Here is a 19326-nt window from a genome sequence, read left to right on the forward strand (position 1 = left end):
GTGATTTACCCAAGGTCACAAAGAGCCATGGTGGAATTTGAACCTTAGCCCTCTGGTCTAACCATTAGACTATTTATTCCGCTAGGGGTAAGCTAGAGGCCAGCACTGTGGACAGAAAATGCCCAAGTGAAAGAACTGTGATAATTTGTTACTTGGCTCATAGCCAACTGGCAGTTGCTGTATGAGAAGAATTGTTTGCTGTTTGCTCGGTAGAGTACATGTGTGGGACACTGTTAAAGGACCTGCTAAATCCTTCTGACCGCTTTCTGGTGCCTCAGGAGAAGTTAAAAATGTGGCAGCATCTGTGAGAGATTTACTGTTATAGGTATTGCTAATAGGTTGCATTCCAGTTTCAGCATTTGGATCAGACTCAGGTAACCAAAACCCCTTCCTGAGCTGGTAGCTTACTGCCCTGGTTATTTTTCCTGATACATCTTTCCACAGCACAGCACCCCCTATTCAGCAGTTGCAGAAGCATTGAATAAGACGTCACGGACCCATCTCACATAAGTTCTCAAAGTGGCTCCAAGCAGCAGGAAATGTTGTCTCATTAAAGGGGGGCATTATTGAGGTGCAGTGAAAGGTGAGCTTTTCCCACACCTTGATTTACCACAGGAGTTACCAACCTGAGGTATAACAGTCCCATAGGTTGCTTTCTGATTAATGTGGTAAATGAATAATGTTGCTTGTGAGCCACCCCAGAAACAGAGTTATTGTAGTGGCCCAGAGAATCAGCCCGATGCTCCTGGCCATGACTTCCAGGGCCCCACAATCCTGACCCCCCCACAAAGAGCCCATTGAAAGAAGCCCCCTTCTGATCCAGCACTCACAAAGCAGAGCACCCACCCTAAAAAGCCCCCCAATCTGGCTCCCCAAAGTAAACCCCCACACTTATAAAGCCCCCTGATCCAGTCCCCCTGATCTGGCTCCCAAAGTAGAGCCCCCCCCCCCCCCCACAAAAAAAACAAGCCCCTCCATCCAGACCTCCCAATCCAGACACCCCACCTGATCTGGTCCCCACTTATTTAAAGCTCTCCCAAATAAGATCCCCCCAATCAAGCCCCCACTCCAAAAGTATACCCCCACCCCATGTGACCGTATCGTAATTATCTGGTGATCTAGGAGGTCCCTGGGCAGAGCAATCCCTTTGCTCCTGCCTTTTCAGTGCCATTCCTCAAAATGGCACCCCTAGTGGTAGTCAAATGCAACTTCACAAAGGGTTATGTTAAAGTATGAGCCTCTGGGTGGCTTGTTTGGCGGGTCTACTTTGGAAAGAGCAGATTGGGGGGCTCTGGATCTGGGGGGGGGGGGGGCTGTACTTTGGAAGGGATGGATTGGGGAGGAACCCTGAGGGTTATTGCTGATAGCATTGGGCCATGGCTTGGCAGCCTGATGCTCTAGGGTTGTAAAAATAACCCCAGCTTTTGGATGGGGTTATTTTAGGGCTATAACACAACTTGCATTGTGTACCAAAAGTTGCATTATAGCATTTGCATAGTAATGAGCTGCTTTATATGCATATGCAGGTTTTGTATCTCATTATTATATAATTTGCAATGACTTAAATATTGTTGCATGAAGGCAAGACAACCTGCGTTAGTGCCCTTTATGTCACATTAAGGGGCAAATAATGCAGGTCATTACCCTCACACAGCTTGATAACTTCCCCCCCCCCCCCCCTCAACTGCCTCTCTTGCTGCCAATGAGGGAGAAGATTGTACATAAAGAGTCAGATCGGGTCTGAGGTAACCCTACAGTCTTGTGCAAATCCAGCAGAGCAGAGAAATAAAGGAAAAAGCAAGAAGTGAGAGAAGATCAATACAAGAAGAGAGAAAATGGAACAAATACAATTAGAAAAATAACACATTCTCCCCCCCCCCCCCCCCGTTTAATAAGCTGCAGTAATGTCGACACAGCCCATTCAAAATGAATGGGCTGTGTCAGCATTAGCACATGGAAGCTGCTAGCACAGCTTAGTAAACTGGGGTGGGGGGTGGGGGGTCTGATAACAAAGGTAGAAAAGAAAAAAAAAAACATTTAGAGAGATTGGAATGTGTCAGCTTTGGGAAATCTACATCTTTTACATTTGTGCATTTTTGCAGAATACAGCAGGAAATGCATTTCTGTTTCTCTTTTTCTAACATTACACTTCTTATAGAGTCTGGCTTTCTTGGGGGTTTCCATATCAGTTTTCATCTGCATATTTCTATTTCTAATTTCTGGTCCCCTATTTTGCATTAGGCGAGGGTCCATCCTTGTTTTTCCTGTGTGGCTGAGGTAAAGGGTTCTGCTAGCATGTACATAAGTTCTTGAGTAGGGATCAGTACTAATTCAGATAGATCTAGTTTCCCAGTAGCAGGTGTATTGGTGCTCTAGGACCCAGTGAGGTCTTTTCTTAGGCAGTTTGGACCAGATTCTATATATGGTGCCCAAAAAAACAGCAGCGAAAAAAATGTGCTTAGTGCTTGTGACAGGGTTTATAGAACACTGCCCCTCACCCTTAAGAAAAGTCCCTCTCTAACTAGCTTGGGCCAACTTTGTTTTGTTAAAACTTGCAAGCCTTGCTGAGGTCTGCCTGGAGCCAGACCTCAGTTTCAGAAGACCTGAGAGTTCACAGGCTGTGTTTGGGGCAGGGCCGCCCCACGAGCCACAAACTGCTTGGCCTGCAAACCAGAGGCCTACTCAAGACTATTACTAATTCAGGCTCAGGTGAATAAAACCATTTACTTTCTCCTTTATATACCTTATCTGGCTGAGTTATTTTGAGGGCCATCCCCATAATAACCATCGCCCGGGGTCTCACAGTGCTATTCTATAAACCTTGCCTAAAGTTAGGCGCAGTTTATAGAATGCACGTAGTGCCCATTTATGTGACTAAAATTTAGGCATGACAATTTATGCCAAGTAAAACCTGGTACAAAATTCCTGCGCCGAATTTAGGCACAGATCGGGCATATTCTATAACAGTACACGTAATTTTTAGGAATACCCACGACCCACCCATGGCCACACCCCCTTTTGAGATCTACACATTAGAATTTACATGCACCACTTTACAGAATGCGCTTATAAAGTTGCATGTGTAAATTCTAATTAGTGCCAATTAGTGTTGATAATTGCTTGTTAGTGGCCAATTATCGGCACTGATTGGCGTGTTAAACAATTAAGTTGTGTGCACAACTTCAGTCGCCATATATAGAATCTGGGGGTTTGAGTCCTGGGAGTTAGGGTATGATACATACCTGTAGCAGTTGTTCTCCGAGGACAGCAGGCTGATTGTTCTCACGACTGGGTTGACGTCCGCGGCAGCCCCCACCAACCGGAAAAAGCTTCGCGGGACGGTCGGCACGCAGGGCACGCCCACCGCGCATGCGCGGCCGTCTTCCCGCCCGTGCGCGACCGCTCCCGCCAGTTGAATGACAAGCAATAAAGTATGAAACACAACTCCAAAGGGGAGGAGGGAGGGAAGGTGAGAACAATCAGCCTGCTGTCCTCGGAGAACAACTGCTACAGGTATGTATCATACCCTTTCTCCGAGGACAAGCAGGCTGCTTGTTCTCACGACTGGGGTATCCCTAGCTCTCAGGCTCACTCAAAACAATAACCCAGGTCAATTGAACCTCGCAACGGCGAGGGTACAACAGAAATTGACCTACGAAGAACAACTAACTGAGAGTGCAGCCTGACCAGAATAAATTCGGGTCCTGGAGGGTGGAGTTGGATTTACACCCCAAACAGATTCTGCAGCACCGACTGCCCGAACCGACTGTCGCGTCGGGTATCCTGCTGGAGGCAGTAATGAGATGTGAATGTGTGGACAGATGACCACGTCGCAGCCTTGCAGATCTCTTCAATAGTGGCTGACTTCAAGTGGGCCACCGACGCTGCCATGGCTCTGACACTATGAGCCGTGACATGACCCTCAAGAGTCAGCCCAGCCTGGGCGTAAGTGAAGGAAATGCAATCTGCTAGCCAATTAGAGATGGTGCGTTTCCCGACAGCGACCCCTAGCCTGTTAGGGTCGAAAGAAATAAACAATTGGGCGGACTGTCTGTGGGGCTGTGTCCGCTCCAAGTAGAAGGCCAATGCTCTCTTGCAGTCCAATGTGTGCAACTGACGTTCAGCAGGGCGGGTATGCGGCCTGGGGAAGAATGTTGGCAAGACAATTGACTGGTTAAGATGGAACTCCGACACCACCTTCGGCAGGAACTTTGGGTGAGTGCGGAGCACTACTCTGTTGTGATGAAATTTGGTATATGGAGCATGAGCTACTAGGGCTTGAAGCTCACTGACCCTACGAGCGGAAGTAACTGCCACCAGGAAAATGACCTTCCAGGTCAAGTACTTCAGATGGCAGGTATTCAGTGGCTCAAAAGGAGGTTTCATCAGCTGGGTGAGGACGACGTTGAGATCCCATGACACAGTAGGAGGCTTGATAGGGGGCTTTGACAAAAGCAAGCCTCTCATGAATCGAACGACTAAAGGCTCTCCAGAGATGGCTTTACCTTCCACACGATAATGGTAAGCACTAATCGCACTAAGGTGATTCCTTACTGAGTTGGTCTTGAGGCCAGACTCTGATAAGTGCAGAAGGTATTCAAGCAGGTTCTGTGCAGGGCAAGAACGAGGTTCTAGGGCCATGCTCTCACACCACACGACAAACCTCCTCCACTTGAAAAAGTAACTCTTTTAGTGGAATCCTTCCTAGAGGCAAGCAAGACCCGGGAGACACCCTCAGACAGACCCAACGCAGTGAAGTCTACGCCCTCAACATCCAGGCCGTGAGAGCCAGAGACTGAAGGTTGGGGTGCAGCAACGCTCCGTCGTTCTGCGAAATGAGAGTCGGAAAACACTCCAATCTCCATGGTTCTTCGGAGGACAACTCCAGAAGAAGAGGGAACCAGATCTGACGGGGCCAAAAGGGCGCTATCAGAATCATGGTGCCGCGGTCTTGCTTGAGCTTCAGTAAGGTCTTCCCCACCAAAGGTATGGGAGGATAAGCATACAGGAGGCCGGTCCCCCAATGGAGGAGAAAGGCATCCGACGCTAGCCTGCCGTGTGCCTGAAGTCTGGAACAGAACAGAGGCAGCTTGTGGTTGGTCTGAGAGGCGAAAAGGTCCACCGAGGGGGTGCCCCACGCTCGGAAGATCTTGCGTACCACTCTGGCATGGAGCGACCACTCGTGCGGTTGCATGACTCTGCTCAGTCTGTCGGCCAGACTGTTGTTTACGCCTGCCAGGTATGTGGCTTGGAGGAGCATGCCGAACCGACACGCCCAACGCCACATCCCGACGGCCTCCTGGCACAGGGGGCGAGATCCGGTGCCCCCCTGCTTGTTGACGTAATACATTGCAACCTGATTGTCTGTCCGAATTTGGATAATTTGACAGGACAGCCGATCTCTGAAAGCCTTCAGTGCGTTCCAGATCGCTCGGAGCTCCAGGAGGTTGATCTGCAGATCCTTTTCCTGGAGGGACCACAGACCCTGAGTGTGGAGCCCATCGACATGGGCTCCCCACCCCAGGCGAGATGCATCCGTCGTCAGCACTTTCGTGGGCTGCGGAACTTGGAATGGACGTCCCAGGGTCAAATTGGTCCGGATGGTCCACCAGAGCAGTGAAGTGCGACAACTGGTGGAGAGGCGGATGACATCTTCTAGATTCCCGGTGGCTTGGAACCACTGGGAAGCTAGGGTCCATTGAGCAGATCTCATGTGAAGACGAGCCATGGGAGTCACATGAACTGTGGAGGCCATATGACCCAGAAGTCTCAACATCTGCCGAGCTGTGATCTGCTGAGACGCTCTGGTCTGCGAAGCCAGGGCCAAGAGATTGGTGGCCCTCGCTTCGGGAAGGTAGGCCTGAGCCGTCTGGGAATTCAGCAGCGCTCCTATGAATTCCAGAGACTGAGTTGGCTGGAGATGGGACTTTGGGTAATTTATCACAAACCCCAGCAGCTCCAGAAGTTGAATAGTGCACTGCATGGACCGGAGGGCTCCTGCCTCCGAGGTGTTCTTGACCAGCCAATCGTCGAGATATGGGAACACGTGCACTCCCAGCTTGCGTAGGTAGGCCGCTACCACCACGAGGCACTTTGTAAACACTCGTGGGGCAGAGGCGAGCCCAAAGGGCAGCACACAATACTGAAAGTGCCGTGCGCCCAGGCGGAATCTGAGATACTGTCTGTGAGCTGGCAGTATCGGGATGTGAGTGTATGCGTCCTTTAAATCCAGGGAACATAGCCAATCGTTTTTCTGAATCATTGGCAGAAGGGTGCCCAAGGAAAGCATCCTGAACTTTTCTTTGACCAGGAATTTGTTCAGGCCTCTCAGGTCTAGGATGGGACGCATCCCCCCTGTTTTCTTTTCCACAAGGAAGTACCTGGAATAGAATCCCTGCCCTTCCTGCCCGGGTGGTACGGGCTCGACCGCATTGGCGCTGAGAAGGGCGGAGAGTTCCTCTGCAAGTACCTGCTTGTGATGGGAGCTGAAAGACTGAGCTCCTGGAGGACAATTTGGAGGCAGGGAGGCCAAATTCAGGGCGTATCCGCACCGCACTATTTGGAGAACCCACTGGTCGGAGGTTATGAGAGGCCACCTTTGGTGAAAAAATTTTAACCTCCCTCCGACCGGCAGATCGTCCGGTACGGACACTTGTAGGGCGGCTATGTTCCCGTGGATCCAGTCAAAAGCCCGTCCCCGGCTTTTGCTGTGGAGGCGCAGGGGGCTGCTTAGGCGCACGCTGTTGACGAGAACGAGCGCGCTGGGGCTGTCCCTGTGCCTGACGAGGCCTTCGGGCCGGCTGGTTGTACCTACGCTTTGCAAAAGAATAGGGTGCAGCCTGCCGTGCCCGGGAAAAACGCCCACCCGTGGGGGCGGGTGCTGAAGGCGCCCGGTGGGAGAGCTTGTCGAGAGCGGTTTCCCGCTGATGCAGTTGGTCCACCATCTGCTCGACCTTCTCACCGAAAATGTTATCCCCCCGGCAAGGGACGTCGGCCAGTCTCTGCTGGGTGCGGTTGTCCAGGTCAGAGGCACGCAGCCATGAGAGCCTGCGCATCACTATACCTTGGGCCGCAGCACGAGATGCCACGTCACAGGTGTCAAAAATCCCCCTGGACAGGAACTTTCTGCACGCCTTCAGCTGCCTGACCACCTCCTGATAAGGCCTGGACTGCTCCGGCGGGAGCTTATCGACCAGGTCCGCCAGCTGTTGCACATTGGTCCGCATGTGGATGCTCATATAGAGCAGGTACGATTGGATGCGGGTCACGAGCATGGAGGACTGGTAGGCCTTCCTCCCAAATGAGTCCAGAGTGCGAGACTCCCGCCCCGGGGGCGCCGAGGCGGTATCCCTCGAACTCCGTGCCCTCTTGAGAGCAGAATCCACGACCGCTGAGTCATGGGGCAACTGGGGCCGCATGAGCTCTGGGTCAGAGTGGATCCTGTACTGGGACTCTGCTTTCTTGGGAATGGTGGGATTAGTTAATGGTCGCACCCAGTTCCGGAGCAGCGTCTCCTTCAGGACATTGTGCAGCGGTACCGTGGAGGACTCTCTAGGTGGTGATGGATAGTCGAGGACCTCGAGCATCTCGGCCCTCGGCTCTTCCACAGAGACCACGGGAAAGGGAATGCTTATAGACATATCCCGCACAAAGGAGGCAAAGGAGAGACTCTCAGGAGGTGAGAGCTTCCTCTCCGGTGACGGCGTGGGGTCCGAGGGAAGGCCCGTAGACTCCTCTGAGGAGAAATATCTCGGGTCCTCCTCTTCCCCCCACGAGTCCTCATCCTCGGTATCGGACATTAGCTCATGTAGCTGAGTCCGGTACCGGGCCCGGCTCGACGTCGAGGCACCGAGGCCTCGGTGTCGTCGAGCGGTGGACTCCCGCGCCGGCGGGGACGGAGCTCCCTCCATCGACGTCGACGGGGACTCCACCTGCGTGGCTGTCGAGACCGGCACCGCAAGCGGCGGCGGTGTCGACTGCCCCGGCGCCGGGCTAGAGCTCGCCGGCGCCACAGTCATCGGCGCCGAGGGCGCAAGCACCCCCGGCGCCGGCACAGCCTGGCGCATCAGCCCTTCCAGGAGCCCCGGAAGGATGGCTCTGAGGCACTCGTCCAGGCCCGCTGCCGAGAAAGGCGGTGGGGCCGGCAAGGGTGTCGGTGCCAGAAGCTGCTGGGGGCCAGGAGACGGCACCGAGGTGCCGGAACCCCGACGCGTCGGTACCTCCACCACCGACGGAGATCTCTCCTCTCTGTGATGACGCTTCGGCGTCGACACCTCCTCAGGCACCGAGGGCTCCCGGTGACGGCGCTTCTTGTCCTTCTTCCGGTGCACGTCACCGGTGCCGGAGGGCATGGAGGAGGAGGAGGTCGATCCCCCTCGGTCTCGAGGCACCGGGTCCGACAGGGTTCGGTCCCGTGGCTCACGAGTTGAGGGAGTGACCGGGGCCGACTGCCCACGCGGTCTCTCTACCCCACTCTCGCCGGCGGACCGGCGGGCCGACGGGACCTGTTCTCCTGGGGTCGCTGCCATCGGTGCCGATGTCTCGGGCATCGATACCGGTACCGAAGAACCGGCCTTCGATACCGATGCCGTCGAGGTCGACGTCGAGGGGCCGGCGCAAGTTCCAAAAAGACGGTCCCGCAGAACTTGCCTCGCAACCTGAGTCCGTTTCCGGAGACCGAGACACAAAGCACACGACTTGAGATTGTGCTCCGGCCCGAGGCACTGGAGGCACCAAGCGTGGGTGTCGGTCTGCGAGATCGGCCGGCCGCAGCGACCACACTTTTTAAATCCACTCGGGACCTTCGAGGACATCGACGGAAAAAATCGCGTCGGCGAAGTCAAAGTCGGCAATGGTGGCTAAAATCACACCACGAAAATTGAAACCGACCGAGCGGCCACTAGGCCGCAACGAGGCGTCCCCGCTAGAAAGCGAGGGAAAAAGGAGGAGCGCGTGCTCCACACGCGCAAAATTCTTTTTTTTTTTTTTTTTTTTTTTTTTGGATAACAAACGAAAACTGAAAGAAGAAGAGGCCAAAAGGGCCAAGAGCGACGACCCGCGTAAACGCGGTCGAAAATTCCGGCGGCTGAAACGAGAGAGTTGCAAAAACACGACTCTCTCAGTCGCGGGAAAAAAGTAACTGGCGGGAGCGGTCGCGCACGGGCGGGAAGACGGCCGCGCATGCGCGGTGGGCGTGCCCTGCGTGCCGACCGTCCCGCGAAGCTTTTTCCGGTTGGTGGGGGCTGCCGCGGACGTCAACCCAGTCGTGAGAACAAGCAGCCTGCTTGTCCTCGGAGAAAAGACTGTTACGGTGTGTTAAGTTTGTTCTGTAGGGCCTAAGTCCGTTTTACAGGTTTTTGTATCCTTTCACAATTTTTGACAGTGGAGGGATGTGTGCTGTTGTCGAGATGACATCCCGATGTGATTATTATTATTTATTTGTTTTGTATGGTGAATTGTAAGGGGAATTCCTCCATTGGTGAAGAATATGGAATGTGTCTTACAGAACTGGAGATACAAGATTTGCATTGACATTCTGTCTAGTCCTATAGAGAATTCAGATTTCCCTCCCACATAGAAAGTATTAGCTGAATGATGCTATCGATGGGGGATTACTTTATGCATAGAAGACCCTGAGCAGGGTTTTTTTTTTTAGTTTTATATAGCTAATTTAGGAGCCCTTTACGCGCGTCCAACAGGCGTCAAATTGGAACTACCGCACGGCTACCACGTGCCCCAGGCTCTAATTTCATTTTTGACGCATGTCCATAACACGCAGTAGAAAATATTTGCAAAACAGGACACTGGGCTAGATGGACCATTTGTTCTGACCTAGTATGGCTTACTCTTATGTTCTATAAACTGAGGGGCCCTTTTACCAAACAGTGGTAAACGTGGCCTTACCGCACCCTTACGTGGGTCGTTCCCATGCATTAAGGTCATTTTTACTGTGTACAAAATAGGTGGCGGCAGGGACATAGCTACGGGTGGGCCTGGACGGGCCCAGGCCCAGCCACTTTTGCTCCAGGCCCGCCTAGCCCCTTCTGCCCACTCTCCCCGTCCGCGTGGTCTGCTCACTTTTACTTCCCTGAAGCGCCATTCTCCCTCCAGCACCGGCAATTCCCATAGCCAGCCTTCTGCCAGCACGATTCCTCGGGGCCTCTTCTCAGGCGCGTCCCGCCTACTCTGCAACTTCCTGCGTCCCACCTTTGCGGAAAACAGGAAGTTTCAGAGTAGGCGGGACGTGCCTGAGAAGAGGCTCCGACGACGCGCGCTGGCAGAAGGCTGGCTATGGGAATCGCCGGTGCTGGAGGGAGAACGGCGCTTCAGGTCAGTAAAAATGACCAGAACTGACCGTGTGCAGGGGGCTGTCGCGGTGGGGGGGGGGGGGGGTAGCAGGTGGAGAGGAAATGCGATGGTGGGCAGGCGAGCAGGTGGGGGGGGGGGGTGGTAGTGGGTGAAGAGGAAATGTGAGGCCTGTGCCCACCCAGCCCACCTCCAGGCCCATCTAAAAATTAAACTCTGGCTACGCTACTGGGTGGCGGTAGAGCCTCACTTGGAAAATTAGCAAGTGGCTATTAATAGGAAAAATAGAAAATTCGTCCATTTTACCCCAAACAGTGGCCAAGAGAGGTCACAAGTACCTGGCAGAAACCCAAATCGTGGCAATACTCCATACTACAAATCCCAGGGCAAACAGTTGCTTTCCATGTCCGTCTCAATAGCAGACAAAGTAACATAGTAGATGACGGCAGAAAAAGACCTGCACGGTCCATCCAGTCTGCCCAACAAGATAACTAATATTTGCTGCTTTTTGTGTATACCCTACTTTGATTTGTACCTGTGCTCTTCAGGGCACAGACCGTATAAGTCTGCCCAGCACTATCCCCGCCTCCCAACCACCAGCCCCGCCTCCCAACCACCGGCTCTGGCACAGACCGTATAAGTCTGCCCAGCACTATCCCTGCCTCCCAACCACCAGTCCCACTTCCCACCACCGGCTCTGGCACAGACCGTATAAGTCTGCCCAGCACTATCCCCGCCTCCCAACCACCAGCCCCGCCTCCCGATCTTGACTAAGCTCCTGAGGATCCATTCCTTCGGCACAGGATTCCTTTATGCTTATCCCACACATGTTTGAATTCCGTTACCGTTTTCATTTCCACCACCTTCCGTGGGAGGGCATTCCAAGCATCCACTACTCTCTCCGTGAAAAAATACTTCCTGACATTTTTCTTGAGTCTGCCCCCCTTCAATCTCATTTCATGTCCTCTCGTTCTACCATCTTCCCATCTCCGGAAGAGATTAGTTTGCAGATTAATACCTTTCAAATATTTGAACGTCTGTATCATATCACCCCTGTTTCTCCTTTCCTCCAGAGTATACATGTTTAGTTCAGCAAGTCTCTCCTCATACGTCTTGTAACGCAAATCTCATACCATTCTCGTAGCTTTTCTTTGCACCGCTTCAATTCTTTTTACATCCTTAACAAGATACGGCCTCCAAAACTGAACACAATACTCCAGGTGGGGCCTCACCAACGACTTATACAGGGGCATCAACACCCCCTTTCTTCTGCTGGTCACACCTCTCTCTATACAGCCTAACAACCTTCTAGCTACGGCCACCGCCTTGTCACACTGTTTCGTCGCCTTCAAATCCTCAGATACTATCACCCCAAGATCCCTCTCTCCGCCCGTACCTATCAGACTCTCCCAACCTAACACATACGTCTCCCGTGGATTTCTATTCCCTAAGTGCATCACTTTGCATTTCTTCGCATTGAATTTTAATTGCCAAAACTTAGACCATTCTTCTAGCGTCCTCAGATCCTTTTTCATGTTTTCCACTCCCTCCCGGGTGTCCACTCTGTTACAAATCTTAGTATCATCCACAAATAGGCAAACTTTACCTTCTAACCCTTCGGCAATGTCACTCACAAATATATTGAACAGAATCGGCCCCAGCACCGATCCCAGACAATAGACTTTTCTTCCAGGAATTTGTCCAAACCTTTTTTTAAACCCAGATACACTAACCGCTGTTACCACATCCTCCGGCAAAGAGTTCCAGAGCTTAACTATTTATTGAGTGAAAAAATATTTCCTCCTATTTGTTTTAAAAGTATTTCCATATAACTTCCTCAAGTGTCCTCTAGTCTTTGTACTTTTGGAACGAGTAAAAAATCAATTTACTTCTACTTGTTCTACACCACTTAAGATTTTTTAGACCTCAATGATATCTCCCCTCATCCGTCTCTTTTCCAAGCTGAAGAGTCCCAACCTCTTTAGCCTTTCCTCATACGAGAGGAGTTCCATCCCCTTGATCATTTTGGTCGCTCTTCTTTGAACCTTTTCTCATTTTCTAATTGTAATTATTGGGCTACTGTAAAATGTTTAGTATGCGCTGTCAATTTTATGCACATTGCCCTACAAATTGATCTGCAAATGTTACATGTTTCTAATGTGTGCTAAAAAATTCAAATATATGAAATGAACCAAAAAAAAAAACCCACCCCAAAAATCTGGAAAATATTATACAAATCTAAGAATGAACTTAAAACGTTTTCACTGTGCACATCCCTACTGTCTTGAAATGCCATAATTTACAGCCCACCCTTCCAGAAAACCTGCACAAGCCAGATTGCAATAGTACAGAATCGATATAGCTGGAGAGAGGGGAGCAGGAGGTGTGTATGGGATTGTACAGGGTGTAGATTGGGGATGTGAGGAGAGATAAGTACATAAGTAATGCCACACTAGGAAAAGACCAAAGGTCCATCGAGCCCAGCATCCCGTCCACGACAGCGGCCAATCCAGGCCAATGGCACCTGGCAAGCTTCCCAAACGTACAAGCATTCTATACAATCAAGCCATTGTGACATCACTAATGAGGTTGGCTCTTATTGGTGGAATGAGCCACTATGACATCACAATAGGTTAAATCACTGCTCTATGTAATAAAAGTGAGCCAAGTAGAGGACATAAGTACATAAGTAATGCCACACTGGGAAAAGACCAAGGGTCCATCGAGCCCAGCATCCTGTCCATGACAGCGGCCAATCCAGGCCAAGGGCACCTGGCAAGCTTCCCAAACGTACAAGCATTCTATACATACAGATAATAGACGGTGCAGAGTGGTGAGTAGGAAAAAAAGGATAATGCATGGGGTGAGAGTCTTCCCATGCAAACTGGAAGCACTCCAAAGCTTCCATGTTGCTGCCAGTCCTGGTCACGTTGTCAATCTTGTTTTCGTCCAAAGGTCTACATGGAGTTGTGTGTTTCTAATTTTGTTCTCAAAAATTGGCTTGCAAATGGGGTATACGTATTAAACTAGGACTGGCTTATTCTTTTCTTTTTGAACTACGTGTTCACCCTAACACATTTGAAATATTCTCAAGTAGATATTTAACGTGGTTTAAGTGGGTGGAACAGGCTCTTGCCTGCTTAAACCACAGTGAGTGGGCCGGCTGCCAATATTCAGTGGTACTTAACCAGGCAGTGGTACTGATTATCAGCTCTGACCGCCGCGGCACTGTCTGGTTAGTGCCAGGGTGGTCCGGGGGCAGAGCTTGGGTGGAGCCGGCACTTAACTGATTAGTGGTGATATTCAGTCAACCGATCAGTTAAATAAGCACATCGAGGGGTCCTTTTACTAAAGGGCGGTAGGGCTGCCACACGGGTAGCACTACCGCTGGGCACCCCCACGCACCCTGCAGTCGTTCTGCTCTTAGAACATAAGAATAGCCATACTGGGTCAGACCAGGTCACAAGTACCTGGCAGAATCCCAAACAGTAGCAACATTCCAGAATCCCAACAAGTAACAAGATTCCGCTGGCGAGTCCTATATAATAATTCTCACCTCCAACGTTCTATGCTTGGGACCGTGGCTCCCTGGCTGCAAGTGGTCTGCGAGGCAGACATGCACGGACGTCACTGACGTCAACACAGCTGTTTCCCTACTCCTCCTACTGCCTCGGAATCAGCTGTCACCCCCCCGCGCTACGGCCCCCTCGAAACCCACCCCCTCCCGCGAACCTGTCGATCCCCCCCCCGGAACGCCGAAAACCGCACCCCCCTCCCGCCGCTGTTGTGCACTACCTTCGGGTGGGTTCCTTAATCATCTTCTCAGAAAGTTTAACTCCGTGCATCTGACGTCAGACGCACGGAGTTAAACTTTCAAAGAAGATGATTGAGGAATCTACGGGAAGGGAAGGTAGCACAACAACGGCGGCGGTGGTGGCGGCGGTTTTCGCTGGCACGGGGGGGGGGGGGAACGACAGGTTCGCGGAAGGGGGGGGAATTGCCTGCCTAAGGCCCGTTTCCTTGCCTACAGAAACAGGCCTTTTTTACTAGTACTTCATATTTTCATCAATCTAAAGCAGAGAGCGATTCATGGAAGGTTTTGTATGATTATTTGGATGTTTCATAGTTTGAATTGAGCACTTTGGTTTTCATGTTTTTTAGACATTGCATTTCCACCTTGACACAGCTGTTCGGCAAAACTCTGGCCTTAGTCGGCGTGTGTTTTAAGTGGAAGCAGAGTTGCACATGTTTAAAGCTAAGTTTCCTTTTTCACGTTTAAATCACATCTTTTGCTGAAACCACTGGAGTTTTAACAAATATTTTTCAAGGGGTTTTTTTTTATGCCTGCGAAGTGAACTCGCCCTTTTGTATTCTGCCACTAAATGTTTTCTGTATTGTGAGCTACATATTTTGAAGGAGTTTTGTGAGCTGTGGTATTCGAGTCTCCTTCATCCTCTATTGATATTTAGTACTTTGAATAAAATTAACAGAAGAACATTGCCATACTGAGACAGAACGAAGGTCCATCAAACCCAGTATTAAAGAATGGGACGGGGACGCGCAGTAACCACGGGGATGGGGACAGGGACAGAGCCTGCGGGGACGGGGCGAGGATGGGGACAGAGGTCGTGGTGATGGGGACAAACTTTGTCCCCATGTTATTTTCTACTTTGAAGCCTGTTAATGAATTGGACTGTTTATGTTTGAGTGATGCAAACAACGTTTTGATTTTTTTTTTTTTTTTTTGGAAAAGCAAGCAAAAATGCTGGCCACAACTAGCAAAATTTGCATGGGGGATGCTGTACAATCCTGTTACCAGTAAATCTTCTAAGAAGCAGTGCCGTAGCGAGGGCGGCTGACACCCGGAGCGGGTCGCCGCTGCGCACCCCCCCGGGTGCAGCACGGCGCCCCCCCCCCCCCCGGAGCGCATTGTTACTACTAGAAGCGAGGGGCGGGCAGGAGGGCCGATCCGCCCCCGAGTCCACGTCGCTGGGAGCTGCGTCGGCGCCATTGGTTCCTTGCTCTCTCTGCCCTGGAACAGGAAGTAACCTGTTCCGGGGCAGAGGGAGCAAGGAACCAACAGAGACGACACCCCCCCAGTGGCGTGTACCTGGGGCGGACCGCCCCACTGCCCCCCCCCTTCCTACGCCACTGCTAAGAAGACATCTTCTATTACAGGAAGGACTGTGGAAGACAGGAGAGCTAGACTGAATCCTGAGATTGTTGATGACTTCTTATTCGTCCACAGATTAAAATATCATAACAGTGCTTCATAGGGCGTATTTCTCCCCTGCTAGGGCATACAGAACAGATTGTATTTTGTACCCCTGGACATTTTTACAGGGTGTATTAGAATTCCTTGGGGAATAGAAGTCAGCTATTGTTGGGGTTGGAAAGGTAGGGAGCTGGAGGGGGAAGGGTTATTATAGTTGCTCATTGTTATTATTGTTTTCTATTTGTGATTTATAAACAGTTGCACAGCATATTGTTTCTTTTTATACTTTAATAAAGATTTAAATATAAAATCATAAGTGTTTGAGGCTACTGCAGATGAGAACAGAGCTCACGGAGATTGGGACGCTATGGGGACAGAGACAGAACCCATGGGAACGGGGACGGGACGAGGACAAACTTTGTCCCTCTGTCACTCTCTACCCAGTATCCTGTTTCCATCAGTGGCCAATGCAGGTCACAAGTACCTGGCAAGATCCCAGAACAGTAAAACAGATTTTATGCTGCATATCTTAAAAATAAGCTGTGGATTTTCCTAAATCCATCTTAATAACAGCTTATGGACTTTTCTTTTAGGAAATTATCCAAACCTTTTTTAAACCCTGGTAGGCTAACTGCTTTTACCACATTCTCTGGCATTGAATTCCAGAGTTTAATTACACATTGAGTGAACAAATATTTTCTCCAGTTTGTTATGCCCCCAGTCCTAGTATGTTTGGAAAGAATACACTTGTGATTCACCTCTACCCATTCCATTTCACTCAGTATTTTATAGACCTCTATCATATCTCCCTTCAGCCTTGTCTTCTCCAAGCTGAAGAGCCCTAGCCACTTTAGCCTTTCCTCATAGGGAAGTCATCCCATCCCCGTTATCATTTTCATCGCCCTTCTCTTTTTGCTTTCCTAATTCTGCTAAATCTTTTTTGAGATGCAGTGACCAGAATTGCATACAGTATTCAAGGTGCGGTCGCATCATGGAGCACTACAAAGGCATTACAACATTTTCATTCTCCATTCTGTTCCTAATAATTCCTAACATTCTATTTACTCCACCGACTCTCCCCACACACATCCACTAAATAATTAATATTGAAACTAATCACCTACAACTCACCTGCTTTGGTTCTTCTGAACCATAGTTTCACTCTGGTTTTTGTTCTGTGTGTTTTGACTAATTGTAAGCTCTCTGGAGCAGGGACAGTCTCTTATGTGTCCCTGTACAGTGCTGGTGTAATGATAAACCAGGTTAAATCCTTGACCTCCTTCACAGAATCAGCTTACTAGATTTCAAGTTTTAAATCACCACCCAACCCACCCAAGTATCAAAATACACCTCTTACACCACTATATCTAACACCTCCTTCTCTAATACCTCATACATCTTCTGCTTAATACCGATTGTATACAAGATCCTGTCATGACTATGTCATAACCAGTGGAGTAGGAAGGGGGGGCGGTGGGGCGGTCCGCCCCGGGTGCACGCCGCTGGGGGTGTCGGCGCCTCGCTGGTTCCTTGCTCTCTCTGCCCCGGAACAGGTTACTTCCTGTTCCGGGGCAGAGAGAGCAAGGAACCAGCGAGCGCCGACACCCCCCAGCGGCGTGCACTCGCCGGATTGGCCCTCCCGCCCGCCCCTCACCGCCTTCCAGGTATGTTCTCGCGGGGGGGGGGCTTGCACTAAGGAGGGGAGAGGGTGCGTCGCACTGCACCCGGGGGGGGGGGGGGTGCGCAGCGGCGACCCGCCCCGGGTGTCAGCTGCCCTCACACCGCCACTGGTCATAACAACACTCTGTAAGCCACATTGAGCCTGCAAATAGGTGGGATAATGTGGGTACAAATGCAATAAAATAAATAAAAAAGAGTTTATACAAAAATGTTTTGCTGTCTTGTGCCTTTTCAGGAGTCCATGTGCTAAGGAGGGACACTCACCCAGTATCACTTCAAAATGTTACTATGAATTCATTACTTTTCACCCTGTGCCAGATTTTAGAATGAGCTGCATTCTTAGTGACCCTTAGCCAAGGACTGTCAGTGAGATGTCTGCTTTAAACTGGGAGGGTGGGGGTGGGTGCAGGTTAAAATGGGAAAGGAGTGAAAAATCCCTGGCTTGTGGAGGATAGAATCTCCAGAAGAGGGTGGTTCTGATTGAGCCAAAAGCCCAAAGAAGCAGGGAAAAAAAAGACTGGACCAGCACTCCACCCACTAGAACCAAAAAATGAACATCATGTCCTGTCTCTGTTAAAATTGCCTCAGGTACAAAACGTAGCCCCCTGTTCAGTAAGCTGGGCTAGTGGCTGCAGTGTACTAATAACGACACAGCTCATTCACTTTGAATGGGCCGTGTTGGCATTGCTGAGCGGCTTAGTAAACTGGGGAGGGGGGGGGGGGGTTAGATTGTGAGTTGTCCTGGAAGAGGGCACTCACCTTGAACTACTACTGAGAAAAGATTTGAGCTAAATCCAAATAAATAAAGAAATGTGACCCGCTGAGCGAAAAGGTACCAAAAGTGGGATCTGTGACTTATTTATACCACAAGATAGAGGGATATCAACTGCATAATCCTGCAAAATGTCACTCTCAGGTACGGACTAATTACAGCTTTAAAAAATGAGAAATGTTTATCAGTTTTTTTTTAAAAAGTACATTTTTTTCAAAAAAACGCATTTGAAAAATAGCAAACCTAAAACATCTGTATCTCTGTAATACATAGGAAGTTACGGATAAAATTTTGTACAGTCCCTTTCTACTGACCCTATAGTACACAAAAGTAAAATTTGCCCAAATTTGTCCTCCAAACTTTTATAGCCTTTATCTCTGTTATTTGTAACCCCATTTTTGGTACCTTTTCACTCAGCGGGTCACAAACGGATAAATACATAATTACAATAAATAAATCACAGCAATTTCTAATTGCAACAAACTCTCCTGGAGATTACACAGCGAGACAGCATCATTCCTTCAGAACACAGAGAAAAAGTCCTTTTTACCTTACTCTGAAGAACAAGAGGCAGAGGTAAGAGCAGCAGTGGGGTCAGGAAGAGAATGACAAAACTCTTAAATCGCAGCAGACTCTTCACACATGTTGCCATCGTCTGTGGAAACAGAGATTAGCAGGAAATAAGCAAGGTCAGACGTGCAGAGAAAGGATTTCCAGAAGTTGAAAGTTGATGAAACCTGTTGGTGAAGTTGCTTTAAATACTGCCTCCCCTCCCCAAAACCAACTACACCATCATGACTTCAGAGCTCCGTAAGAGCACTGGCATTAATTTGATGTGATGTGTTTAACGTGTGTTCTTTGAAATCAGAGCTTCATCATTCACAGAGCTCTTTTCATCTCCAGGACAAGTCCACAGTCCAGCCTAGGAATCCCAACATTAGAGGGAGGAGTTAAAAGAGGGAAAAAAAAAAAAAAAAGAAAATCTCAGCATTCAGTTAAGGGCAGACTGCACATCAGTTAACTGGAAGTTAGTGCTGAGCTGGAGAATTTCACTGTTAACACAGAGAAAATTGTTGACTACGTTGTCTGTCCCAGTGCTATTGTGATATTTAGCAAATATGATTTGGCTGAGGAAACTCTGGGTTGCAAAATTTTAAAAGCTTTTTTTTCTCTCTCTCTCTTCAGTTAACTGTTCTCTGGCTTAGAGGAACTTATTTAAAGTAAAATAAATACAAATCCGTTCTTCCAAACTGCAGTTATTCACAGGAGATTCTCTATGGGGTCCTTTTACTAAAGTGCGCCAAAAAATGGGCTGCACTAGTGTAGGCGTGTGTTTTGGGCGCGCGCAGATCCA

General features: G+C 49.8%; 1 protein-coding gene across 1 annotated transcript in view; it reads right to left on the reverse strand.

Moving 5' to 3' along the window:
* The window catches only part of LOC115456580 (solute carrier family 13 member 5-like), an 87268-nt gene extending 68462 nt beyond the window's left edge, over window positions 1–18806 (reverse strand). Inside the window, exon 1 of the mRNA XM_030185757.1 lies at window positions 18523–18806. Coding sequence (XP_030041617.1) covers window positions 18523–18624 — 102 coding nt within the window. The 5' untranslated portion in view covers window positions 18625–18806. The remainder of the gene's footprint in view (window positions 1–18522) is intronic.
* Window positions 18807–19326: the final 520 nt, after the last annotated feature.

The sequence above is a fragment of the Microcaecilia unicolor genome, chromosome 13 (genome assembly GCF_901765095.1).
Source record: "Microcaecilia unicolor chromosome 13, aMicUni1.1, whole genome shotgun sequence".
Taxonomy (NCBI): Eukaryota; Metazoa; Chordata; class Amphibia; order Gymnophiona; family Siphonopidae; genus Microcaecilia; species Microcaecilia unicolor.